At 45.2% G+C, this 13,491-nt stretch overlaps 1 protein-coding gene across 1 annotated transcript in view; it reads left to right on the top strand.

Annotated features, from left to right (window-relative positions):
- IGSF5 (immunoglobulin superfamily member 5) overlaps nucleotides 1-8,970 on the top strand; it is a 36,201-nt gene extending 27,231 nt beyond the window's left edge. Inside the window, exons 6-7 of the mRNA XM_040338985.1 lie at nucleotides 4,447-4,517; nucleotides 8,749-8,970. Coding sequence (XP_040194919.1) covers nucleotides 4,447-4,517; nucleotides 8,749-8,811 — 134 coding nt within the window. The 3' untranslated portion in view covers nucleotides 8,812-8,970. The remainder of the gene's footprint in view (nucleotides 1-4,446; nucleotides 4,518-8,748) is intronic.
- The last annotated feature ends 4,521 nt before the right edge of the window (nucleotides 8,971-13,491 follow it).

The following is a 13,491-nucleotide window of genomic DNA, read 5'->3' as shown; positions in this document are numbered from 1 at the left end:
TTACTAAGGTTCGCCTGCCCCTGACAGTGACTCGAGCTGGGCATCGCCGCTTAGTGAAGGATTGGCTCGGGCGGCTCAACTGCTCTAGTCCTGCAAAGGGAACTGCGTTCCTGCTGTGAAAAAAGTGCAGGAACTCCGTTCCCACGCGTTCCCGCAGGACTTGAGCCCTGGTTCTTAGTAACAACACCAATATAATACAATGGGGGAGAGTTACTAAAACTGAAGCACTGTGCAGATCTGCATGGTAGCCAATTGGCCTCTATCTTCAGCTTGTTCAATTAAACTTTGACAATAAAACCTGGAAGCTGATTGGTTTCTATGCAGAGCTGCACCAGATTTTGCACTCTCCAATTTTAGTAAATAACCCCCTGAGGAACCTATTTTTGCTTTCATGCCGTCTGTTAAGACGCTTATATAGAAATGTCTTATAACAGTGCTGATGTGTACTTGGAATACAGTATGTGAGGGCACGTTTTTTTTGTTTGTTTTTTTAACCACTTAAAGCGGGAGTTCACCCGAATTTTTTTTTTTAACATTAGATTGATGCTCATTTTGTCTAGGGGAATCGGGTAGTTTTTTTAAAATCGAAGCAGTACTTACCGTTTTAGAGAGCGATCTTCTCTGCCGCTTCCGGGTATGGGCTGCGGGACTGGGCGTTCCTATTTGATTGACAGGCTTCTGACAGGATTCCAACGGTCGCATACATAGCGTCACGAGTAGCCGAAAGAAGCCGAACGTCGGTGCGGCTCTATACGGCGCCTGCGCACCGACATTCGCCTACTTTCGGAAAATCGTGACGTGATGTATGCGACCGTCGGAAGCCTGTCGGAAGCCTGTCAATCAAGTAGGAACGCCCAGTCCCGCAGCCCATACCCGGAAGCAGCGGAGAAGATGCATCTCTAAAACGGTAAGTACGGCTTAGATTGTAAAAAAAACACCCAATTCCCCTAGACAAAACGAGCCTCAATCTAATGTTAACAAAAAAGGTTTTTGGGTGAACCTCCACTTTAAGACCCGGACCTTTAGGCAGCTAAATGCCCAGGCCAGGTTTTGCGATTCGGCACTGCGTCGCTTTAACAGACAATTGTGCGGTCATGCGACGTGGCTCCCAAACAAAATTGACGTCCTTTTTTTCCCACAAATAGAGCTTTCTTTTGGTGGTATTTGATCACCTCTGCGTTTTTTCTTTTTTGCGCTATAAGCAAAAATAGAGCGACAATTTTGAAAAAAATTCAATATTTTTTACTTTTTGCTATAATAAATATCCCCCAAAAATATATATAAAAAAAAAAAATTCCTCAGTTTAGGCCGATACGTATTCTTCTACCTATTTTTGCTAAAAAAAAAAAAATCACAATAAGCGTTTATGGGTTGGTTTGCGCAAAATTTATAGCGTTTACAAAATAGGGGATAGTTTTATTGCATTTTTATAAATTATTATTTTTTTACTACTAATTTTCATGACTGCGACATTATGGCGGACACTTTGGACAATTTTGACACATTTTTGGGACCATTGTAATTTTCACAGCAAAAAATTTAAAATGCATTGTTTACTGTGAAAATGACAATTGCAGTTTGGGAGTTAACCACAAGGGGGCGCTGAAGGGGTTATGTATGACCTAATATGTGTTTCTAACTGTAGGGGGGTGTGGCTGTAGGTGTGACGTCATCGATTGTGTATCCCTATAAAAGGGAACACACGAACGATGACGCCGCCACAGTGAAGAACGGGGAAGCTGTGTTTACACACAGCTCTTCCCGTTGTTCAGCTCCGGGGACCGATCGCGGGACTCCAGCGGCGCGCGCTACGGGCGTGCGCCCACGACCCACGGCTGGGCACTAGCAGAGGACGTACCTGTACATGCATGTTGTGCCCAGCCGTTCCATTCTGCCGACGTAAATGTACAGGAGGCGGTCCTTAACCGCATAACGACCGCCGCATGTATATGTACGTCCACAGAATGGCACGTACAGGCAGATGGGCGTACATGTACGTCCCTGCCTTCCCGCGGGTCCGATCGGGACCCCCCCGGTACATGCGGCGGTCGGAAATCGTCGAGGAGCGATCCGGGATGAGGGCGCGGCTATTCGTTTCTAGCCGCCCCCTCGCGATCGCTCCTCGGAGCTGAAGAGCTTTACTGTGGCGGCTGCATCGATCGTGTGATCCCTTTTATAGGGAGACACGATCAATGACATCAGACCTACAGCCACACCCCCCTACAGTTGTAAACACACACTAGGTGAAACTAAATTGCTTCAGCGCCCCCTGTGGTTAACTCCCAAACTGCAACTTTCATTTTCACAATAAACAATGCAATTTAAATGCATTTTTTGCTATGAAAATGACAATGGTCCCAAAAATGTGTCAAAATTGTCCGAAGTGCTCGCCATAATGTCGCAGTCACGAAAAAAAATCGCTGATCGCCGCTATTAGTAGTAAAAAAAAAAAATGATAAAAATGCAATAAAACTATCCCCTATTTTGTAAACGCTATAAATTTTGCGCAAACCAATCGATAAACGCTTATTGCGATTTTTTTTACCAAAAATAGGTAGAAGAATACGTATCGACCTAAACTGAGGAAAAAACATTTTTTATACAGTATATGTTTTTGGGGGATATTTATTATAGCAAAAAGTAAAAAATATTGATTTTTTTTCAAAATTGTCGCTCTATTTTTGCTTATAGCGCAAAAAATAAAAACCGCAGAGGTGATCAAATACCACCAAAAGAAAGCTCTATTTGTGGGAAAAAAAGGACGCCAATTTTGTTTGGGAGCCACGTCGCACGACCGCGCAATTGTCTGTTAAAGCGACGCAGTGCCGAATCGCAAAACCTGGCCTGGGCATTTAGCTGCCTAAAGGTTCGGGGCTTAAGTGGTTAAGCGGTTAATAATACATGTTTTATAGAAGTACTTGTACAATTTTAAATTTGTCTTATGCCACGTACACACGACCGTTTTTAATGTCCTAGAAAAAACAACAAAATGCTCGAGCAAAGCGTGGTGACGTACAACGGCACTATAAAGGTGAAGTTCCATTCGGATGGCGCCACCCTTGGGGCTGCTTTTGCTAATTTCCTGTTAGTAAAAGTTTGGAAAGAGACGATTCGCGCTTTTCAGTCTGTTACAGCGTGACGAACGAACGAACTCTAGTATTACCAGAACGAGTGCTCCCGACTCATAACTTGCTTCTGAGAATGTACGTTTTTTTTCAAGTCGCTAAAGCCTACACACGACCATTTTTTATGACGTGAAAAACAACGAGAAAAAATAGAGCATGTTCTAATTTTTTAATGCCCATTTTTCACGTCGAGAAAAATGCTTTGGAGCCTACACACAATCGTTTTTAATGACCATTTAAAAAAATTGCATTTTTCACGTCATGAAAAACGGTCGTGTGTAGGCGGCATTATTCCTTTGGATATAAATGCTGGATCACAGCCCACACGATGTAATATTACCCGGTAAGGTTCATTTGAGAGTTGAGCAACATCCGTGGAGCGGCTCATTCTAAGTACTGCTTGGACTTTCTAAATTGAGGGTCAAAAAAGAGCGTGAGTTGTTTTCTGATAGGTGGTGACACTGTTTGCAGTGATTTTGTTTGACACAAGCAGATGGTGGATGAAGAAAATGATATGTTGTGACATAATGAAAGCCGCGCCTTGCATGCTTCCATATGTGAGAAAGTAAGGTGAAATCCAGTTGACGTTTTTCGAGCCACCTCGGCAATGTGGAATCCAAGCAGGGTTTTGCTTCCTACTTTTGACCAGCAGCCAGTGGCTGGTTCTCAATATTTTTTTACGGGGGAGGGGGCAGCAAACTAACATCAGCCCTCCCCAATGTGGGAGACGGTTGACGGTGATCAACACCCCCCCCCCAGGAGATGGACACAGGCACCCCCATCCATGCGTCCGGCCTCCTAATCTACATGCAGGGCGCGCGGACCATGGATTCCAACGGGGGGTGCTTTTTTTTTTTTTTAAGCATGTGATTACAGCCAGAGGCTCTAATAGGCTTCAAAAAAGGGTGGGCTGCGGGGCGCAGAGCACTGCGCTCTGAGCCTACCCAGTTATGTGACAATAGCCAATGATTATTCTCTATTGCCTCACTGATCCTCCTTCAGGCCAATCAGGAAGCTGGTCCTGGGCCCTTTTACCCGATTGGCTGAAACGACAGGTGACCCTATTGGATGCCTAGGAGGAGGAGGGAGGAGACACATGGCGGAAGCCACCATGATGCAGAGGAGATGCGATAGAAGTCGCTGCCCACCGCCTGTAGGAGAGATGCCCGCCCGCAACCTAGGGTAATTGCGGGGCTGGATGACCGACCGATCTGGGGGGGGGGGGGTGTTTAGTAGGTTGTTTGGCCCTTTAAAGCTGTATGCATTATCCTTTTTGAATTGAGGAGAAAATCACTGAGGTGTTAATCATTTTGTTCTTTAGGTTTTCGATCAAATCGCAGTGACTCGGCCTTCTCCGAGACAACAGTAACTCCAAGAAGCAGTTCATCACAGGTAACCAATACTGGGCTACAATCATTACTACTAGTTCAAAAATAATAATAATAATAATAATTATAATACAATAATAGTATGGGCCCAAGAATGATAACATCTCCAGGCTTAGCTGGTTAACCCCTGTTTTATTATTCATCTTCAACCACTTGACCTTTTGGAAGATTTAGCCCCCCCTCTTGACCAGGCCTTTTTTTGGTATACAGCACTGCGTTACTTTAACTGACCATTGCAACACTGTACATAAATTTAATTTATGTAATTTTGCCACACAAATAGAGCTTTTTTTTTTGGTGACATTTGATCACCAATTTGAAAAAAAATATATATATTTTTAACTTTTTGCTTTAAAACATATCCAATAAAAAATATAAAAAAAATCGAATTTCTTCATCAGTTTAGGCCAATCTGTATTCTGCTACATATTTTTGATAAAGAAAATCCCAATAAGTGTATATTGATTGGTTTGCGCAAAAGTTATATAGGTAGATTCAGTAAGAGTTAGGCCGACTTATCAGTAGATAAGCCGACCTAACTCAGAATCTACGCCGACATATGTTTAAGCGTATGCTCAAACAGAGATACGCTTAAACATATCTAAGATAAGAAGGCTTGCGCCGTCCTATCTTCGGTTGCAATTTTTTGCATGGCCGCTAGGTGGCGCTTCAATTGCGGTCGGCGTAGATTATGTAAATGAGTTGATACGCCGATTCACAAACGTACGCCCGGCCGCCGCAGTAGTTTTACGCCGTTTCCGTAAGGCATTAGCAGGCCTAAAGGTATTCCATCTATTAGGTGGAATAACAATGTTAAAGTATGGCCGCCGTTCCCGCCGCGAGATTCAAATTTTTTACGTTGTTTGCGTAAGTCGTCCGCGAATCGGGATTTACGTTGTTTACATCCACGTCGGAATCAATAGGCCCGTGCGGCGTACTTAGCCGCAATGCACACTGGGAAATGTAGGCGCCCGTCGCATGCGCATTAAGAAAAAAAACGTAAAAAACGTGAGCGTCAACGTCAAGCCTCATTACCATAAAACAGGCCCCCCTCCAACACATTTGAATTCGGCGCCCTTACGCCCGCCCGCTTTAGGCTACGCCGCCGTATATTAGCAGGCAAGTACATTGAGAATCATGTACTTGCCTAGCTAACTTACGGCGGCTTAGCCTAAACACGCTAAGCTACGCCGCCGTAACTATAGGCTTCTCTACCTGAATCTACCTAAAAGTGTCCACAAACTACTATTATTTGTTTTTATACTAGTAATCAGTGGCGGCCTGTCCATACGCCCCCGCCCCAACCATGCGTCCAGCCCCCTAACCTACATGCGGGGTGCCGGTCGCATGGATTCCATTGGGTTTTCTTTTTTGAAGCACGTGATTGGCTTCAAAAAAGGGTTGGCTCAGGGCACAGAGCACTGCGTCCCAAGCCCACCCACCACTTGTGTGACAATAGCGAACTATTATTCACTATTGTCTTCCTGATTCTCCTCCCGACCAATCAGTAAGTAGGTCCTGAGGCCCATTTCCCGATTGGCTGAAAGGAGATGCGATCCTTTTGGCCAATCAGGAAGCGGCCGCAGGTCCTGAGACCCAATTGGCCAGGGAGTCTCAGGACCCACTTGCTGTTTAGCCGGGAGGAGAAGGAACGGCCCATGAGCGAGGTCTTTATGGATGGTTCACCCGCAGCCACATGCGGCTCAGACAGTGGAGGGAGGAGGAGGGGATCATAGTCTCATCCTGGGTGGACTCGTTATCTGCCTCCTAAGGTAAGGAGGCCCTCCGCCTTCCCTGTCAGTCTGTCTCCTGCCGGGAGGAGTTGGTGGTGCTGGTAATCACTGCCTTCATGTATGTCTCCCACATGGGTGACTTAGCCAATCAGAGGAAGTTTCGTATTTATTGCTAGAATACATCGCTTTATTTGAATGGCCGAGCGCTGATCAGAGATAGACTCTAATGTGTTCCAGGTATGAGACAGGAAGTCTCGGCTCGAACCTGGAACACAGTGCGGTACATTGTATGGAGCCTCAGCTCCATGCACTCTATACAGCACATCCAGTGGGAAAACTTGTTAGTAAGGGACATCTTGGCCAAAACACACTATGTAAAGGGTATCAAAAGCTGGAGTCCAGCTTTAACACCTCCAGGAGGGCTATTTTTTACTTTAACCTCCCTGGCGGTATGATTATTTTAGATTTTAGGTGCTGAAAGCGGTACCATTATTTGCAAGGAAATTTGGCGTTTTATACTGTAGGCCTGTAATTCTTAGGAATAACTCACTTAAATCTGACCAAACAAGAGTCTAGTAGGCATCCCGGGTATGATTTTTTTTTTAAAAACAAAATTATAAATTATAATATAATAAATAATTATAAATAATTATAACAAATAATAATATAATTATAATAAAAATTATTCAACTCAAAATCACTGAAATTTGCTCAGATGCAGAATTGTCGCTGTCATTACTTTTATTTTTTTATGACAAATTTTCCCACAAATCGCTATCACTCAATTCTGCAAGTGATTATAATTTATTATTTATTGTTTTCTAGCTGCTCTAAAACCATTTTTGACATAAAGGGACACTTTTGGTTGCTATGGACAATCTACAGTTTCCAGGCAGAAAGAACAGTTTTTAATATATAAAAGTACATGTAGGGCACTGGGCAGACCACTAGGGACAGGGGGGGTGTGTATTTTTTACATACAGTACTGTAATCTTATAGATTACAGTATACTGTATGTAATGTGTTTGTTTACGTTTTTGAATTTGGCGCCGCTCTCCGCTCCCGTGCGTCGTAACGTCGCAGGGAACGGAGATCGGCGGCACACAGAGGCACTGTGTGAATGGAGCGAGGATTCACTCCCTCACACAGTGCGGTGGCATTGCTGGATCCAGGAACAAGGTAAGTAAACCCTGCCTATGGATGCTGCGAGGCGAGCCCGAGTCTGACTCTGGGTTACCGATCCTAGCACAAAAATGTAACCCCAAATCAGGCTAGGAAATACCGCCAGAGGGGTTAAGAGGAACAGTCTGCTCACATAATTTGTAATAAAAACATCTTTGCCATTCTGAAGCTTCCCTCCAACCACTCTGTATATTATTTTTTATATACTGTGATTCTGTACTTGCCAAATATGCTTCAAAAATCTCCCTCCACTGAGTCTGGCTGCAGCCATTTTAACTGTGGGCAGCAGAAGCTGCTGCCTGTTCCCTTCCGGGATTTACACAGACACACAGAGGCACTGTAAAAAAATGTTTTACTATCCAAAGTTAAAACAACAAGGGCTGAAGATTTAATAGATGGAAAGTTGAAAAAATTACTGAAGGTCCGCTTTGATAAAACATTTGACTGGAGTTGGGTTTTACATTTACCTAAAGTTTATAAGGTGATAAATACCGTATTTATCGGGGTATTGCGCGCTCCCGCATATAGCGCGCACCCCTAAAGTTGCCCGAATTCCTGTGGAAAAACGATGTTTTGTACTTACAGTTTTGGTGTCTTGCGTGGCGTCCATCGGCGGCCTCGTCGGGTCCGGCGTCCGTCTGTGGCTTCGGGTGTCCTCTTCGTCGGGTCCGGCGTCCTTCTTCGGCGTCCTCGCGTCCTCCCCGCGCCGAGTTTGAATACTGCGCCGACATATACCGAGCGCAGTACACTCGTGTATCGTCGGGCAGGCTCGGCAACTCTCGCGCTGACGTCCTGTACGCGAGAGGCGCCGAGACTGCCCGAAGATACACGAGTGTACTGCGCTCGGTATATGCCGGCGCAGTATTCAAACTCGTGGCGGGAAAGCGGGTATCGGCGTATACCCACGATTTTGCCCTGATTTTCAGGGCAAAATAGTGTGCGGTATACGCCGATAAATACGGTACGTATCCCTCTGAAAATGTATTGTCATGGGATATTTACATATTTCCTCCTTGGCACAATACTTTCCTTTGTCATCAGCAATATCTGTGTGGCTCTAATTTTAGGAGAATCCTCCTTCACACAGCAGGTTTAGTTTTTGCCAAGCGAGAAAGAAAAAAAAATCTCTCTTTTTTTGGACGTCTTCATCTCCAAAATAAATAAGTGCGGCTTCCAAATAATACTCTAATTACAAACCCAACAGACATTGCCGCAGATGCAAGGAAACGACTGGTGTATTATAACAGAAGGGGAACTATGCTATTTTTTTATCTTTTTTTTTTAATCTTTTTTTTATCTCTTGTGTTTTTTTCCATGCAGGTTGTTGGACTGGAAAGAACTGATAACCATTCGAAGAAAACCAGACATGTTACACATGTATGACGTCATCCCTGGGGACGTGATTGCAGCTACATTTCCTTGCAGACTGAATTCAATAAACCGATCCTGTCCACATGAATGAATATGGATTTAAAGAAGGCTCTAAAGAAAATGTAAACATTTCCATGTTGAATCCCAGATAAAAGATTTTTTTTAAAGTTTGGATTCAGTGGAAATATCAAAACCTCTTTCTGTTTTGTTTTTTTTGCTATGTCCACATAATGTGATAGGAACCACCGAGTCAGGGGGAGAAGGTTACACAGATGACAATTAGAACCTCACAGCACTAGATTCCAAAATGAAAAAAAGAAGCCAGGTTTTAAAGTTAACCTCTTAGCCGGTGGCGTCACTAGGAGGTGGCTATTGGGGCTATAGCCCCGAGTCTGGGGCCCATAGCCCTGAGTCTCTTATTGGCTGGGTGCATTCCCTGCAATTAGCAGGTATGTCCCGGTCCCGAATACAGGGGACAGGGGTGGACTGAGCCGTGGTAGTGCTGGCCCTGGCTCCACTTCCCTCCCCAGTCTAGAGTCTAGCAACCAGTGACGTCACTGTCGCAACTCACTCCTTGACCAGAATTCAAAGCGGATTCCACTTCCTCCTCCTCGGCCTTAGTGCTCGTGGGGCCTAAAGAGCCCCCTTGTCATGGTTCTGGACCGGATTGTCCCGCCGCTGGTCCGGTGGCGGTGGGGTGTGGCCACCATTATTTTCCAGCACTGCCTTAACCCTCTTGGGCATGGAGTTCACCAGAGCTTCACAGGTTGTCACTGGAGTCCTCTTCCACTCCTCTATGATGACATCATGGAGCTGGTGGATGTTAGAGACCTTGCGCTCCTCCACCATCCGTTTGATGATGCCCCACAGATGCTCAATAGGGTTTAGGTCTGGTGACATGCTTGGCCAGTCCATCACCTTTACCCTCAGCTTCTTTAGCAAGGCAGTGGTCGTCTTGGAGGTGTGTTTGGGGTCGTTATCATGTTGGAATACTGCCCTGCGGCCCAGTCTCAAAAGAGAGGGGATCATGCTCAGCTTCAGTATGTCACAGTACATGTTGACATTTATGGTTCCCTCAATGATCTGTAGCTCCCCAGTGCCGGCACCACTCATTCAGCCCCAGACCATGACACTCCCACTACCATGCTTGACTGTAGGCAAGACACACTTGTCTTTGTACTCCTCACCTGGTTGCCGCCACACACGCCTGACACCATCTGAACCAAAGAAGTTTATCTTGGTCTCATCAGACCACAGTAATCCATATCCTTTGTCTGCTTGTCTTCAGCAAACTGTTTGTGGGCTTTCTTGTGCATCATCTTTAGAAGAGGCTTCCTTCTGGGGCAACAGCCATGCAGACCAATTTGATGCAGTGTGCAGCGTATGGTCTGAGCACTGACAGGCTGACCCCCCCACCCCTTTAACCTCTGCAGCAATGCTGGCAGCACTCATATGTCTATTTCACGAAGACAACCTCTGGATATGACGCTGAGCATGTGCACTCAACTGTTCTGAGTGGAACCTGTCCTGTAATACCCCTGTATGGTCTTGGCCACCGTGCTGCAGCTCAGTTTCTCGGTCTTGGCAATCTTCTTATAGCCTAGGCCATCTTTATGTAGAGCAAGAACTCTTTTTTTCAGATCCTCAGAGAGTTCTTTGCCATGAAGTGCCATTGTTGAACTTCCAGTGACCAACATGAGAGTGAGAGCGCCAACACCAAATTGAACACACCTGCTCCCCATTCACACCTGAGACCTTGTAACACTAACAAGTCACATGACACAGGGGAGGGAAAATGTCTAATTTGGCCCAATTCGGATATTTTCACGTAGGGGTGTACTCACTTTTGTTGCCAGCGGTTTAGACATTAATGGCTGTGTGTTGAGTTAATTTGAGGGGACAGCAAATTTACACCATTATACAAGCTGTACACTCACTACACAACATTGTAGCAAAGTGTCATTTCTTCAGTGTTGTCACATGAAAAGATAGAATAAAATATTTAATAAAATGTGAGGGGTGTACTTACTTTTGTGAGATACTGTATGTGATATTTTTATTATTATTGTATTATGGTGATTGCAGTTACATATATATGTAAAAAATAAAGCTGTAACAAATCTATAGGTTCTCATTTAAACTCAAATTATTCAGCCTTCAGGACAAGGTAAGCCAAGGTCAATTGTTTCTCTGCCTGCGAGCGGCTCATAATAATTGGCGGCTCAATTAACTTTGCTGCGGTTCAAGATTAAAGGAACGCTATTCCTGTCATTTATGTACGATAGTAAAATCTTTACGAGTGCAATAATGTTTCCATTTCTCTATCAAATTAAAAGTCCTTTATATACTGTATATACGTTTGTACATCTACCATTTATACATATACATTTGTTATTATCTTATTTATAGCATTTTTTTTTTTCCCGCTAATAAATACGGCAACAGATGTATTTCAACCACTTAAGACCCGGACCATTATGCAGGTAAAGGACCTGGCCCCTTTTTGCGATTCGGCACTGCGTCATTTTAACTGACAATTGCGCGGTCGTGCGACGTGGCTCCCAAACAAAATTGGCGTCCTTTTTCCCCCACAAATAGAGCTTTCTTTTGGTGGTATTTGATCACCTCTGCGGTTTTTATTTTTTGCGCTATAAACAAAAATAACTTTTTGCTATTATAAATATCCCCCAAAAACATATATACAATTTTTTTTCCTCAGTTTAGGCCGATTCGTATTCTTCTACCTATTTTTGGTAAAAAAAAATCGCAATAAGCGTTTATCGATTGGTTTGCGCAAAATTTATAGCGTTTACAAAATAGGGGATAGTTTTATTTTTTTTCATTTTTTTTACTACTAATGGCGGCGATCAGCAATTTTTTTCGTGACTGCGACATTATGGCGGACACTTCGGACAATTTTGACACATTTTTGGGACCATTGTCATTTTCACAGCAAAAAATTTAAATTGCATTGTTTATTGTGAAAATGACAGTTGCAGTTTGGGAGTTAACCACAGGGGGCGCTGGAAGAGTTAGGGTTCACCTAGTGTGTGTTTACAACTGTAGGGGGGTGTGGCTGTAGGTGTGACGTCATCGATTGTGTCTCCCTATAAAAGGGATCACACGATCGATGCAGCCGCCACAGTGAAGCACAGGGAAGCCGTGTTTACATACGGCTCTCCCCGTTCTTCAGCTCCGGGGAGCGATCGCGATGGGGCGGCTAGAAACGAATAGCCGCGCCCTCGTCCCGGATCGCTCCTGAAGCCACGGGAACCGCCGCATGTACTGGGGGGGGGTCCCGATCGGACCCCCGACCCACGTCTAGGCAGGTACGTACAGGTACGCCAATGTGCCTGTACATGCCATTCTGCCGACGTAAATGTGCATGCGGCGGTCCGGAAGTGGTTAAAGCTGTATTAAACCCAAAAGACAAAAATGTAATGTATTTTAGTTTAAGAAATCCTTAAATGTGGTAGCTGCATTTGTTTTCTTTTATTAGGCTTTGTTCTGGTCTGTCTAAAGCCTCGTACACACAATGGATTTTTGTCCGAAGGGCGTTGTCTGTAGACTTGTTCTGCATACAGACGGCAGAACATTTTCAGCCAACATACACCAAACTACGTGTTTTCAGGTCTTTACCGCCACCCTTTGGGCAACTTCTGCCGGGCTGCCACGATTTGAGAAGCGGAGGGGGTGGGGTGCCGCCGCTAATTGAGAAGCGGGGAGGGCGTGAATTGAGAAGCAAGTCTGCGTCGCCACTCCCGCCAGAGTGGCGACGGAGTATCACTCGGAACATTAAGGGAAGAAAGCCTCTGCCACAGACCCTCCCTAGAATGTAGATCACATAGACAATTCTCCTCATTAGACTTTGTGCCTGGATCTCCTTCAGGTAGTTTTCAGGTAGGTACCGACTGACAGGTGACTAACGTCCAGCCTTTCAGTAACCGGTTCCCTTGATCCCCGATGGATTGTTGAGGCCCTATTGGATTGCCAGCCTCTCTTGGCTCTCCTCAGGCGAACTCCCCACCGAACAGCTTCCTCTCAAAGGAACAACGCTTGGGATCTTCTCAGGGTTGGGGACCCAGTCGATCACTGGGGCCCTGCCACAACTTAGACGTTCCGTACCAATGTAGTCCCGGAACCAGGAGTACCGCGTGGCACGCGCACCCCGGCCTGGTAGGCCGTGATATGTGGTCACCCTGAAGGTGGGTGCCACACCGGAAGAAGACCCCACCTCAATGGCGTCTGTTCCAGAAGTACCCTCTCCCAGCATGCCCCCCGAGAGAACACTCCCTCCTGATTGGCTGCTGGTAAGAGGCACCCAAGCCTCGACTCCACTGGTGCCACCTGTCGCCCCGGGGTGGTATAACACCCCGGCAACAACAGAATGAGCCCACAGTACAGCCCAGCCGAAACAGAGACCCCTTTTAGAATTGAAATTGAAATCAGAGTCACTTACACTCTGATTACCCCTTAAATTTTGACAAGCATCGGGACTTGGAAGTAACCCGGCGCTACACATGTTTTTTTTTTACATACCTTTTTCTAATGTTTTCTGGCCCATCACATTATGTGTTGGTTCCTCTTCGATCTTCTCCTTCCTGTGGGTTAGCCTTGGATGATGCAAAGAGCAGCACTAAGTGCATCAGCCTTGTTCTCTGAGTTAATACACCGTGAATGCAAGGCGCCATG

Source organism: Rana temporaria, chromosome 2 (assembly GCF_905171775.1).
Source record: "Rana temporaria chromosome 2, aRanTem1.1, whole genome shotgun sequence".
Lineage (NCBI taxonomy): Eukaryota > Metazoa > Chordata > Amphibia > Anura > Ranidae > Rana > Rana temporaria.
Note: the sequence above shows the minus strand (reverse complement) of the source record. Positions and strands in the feature narration are given on the sequence as shown.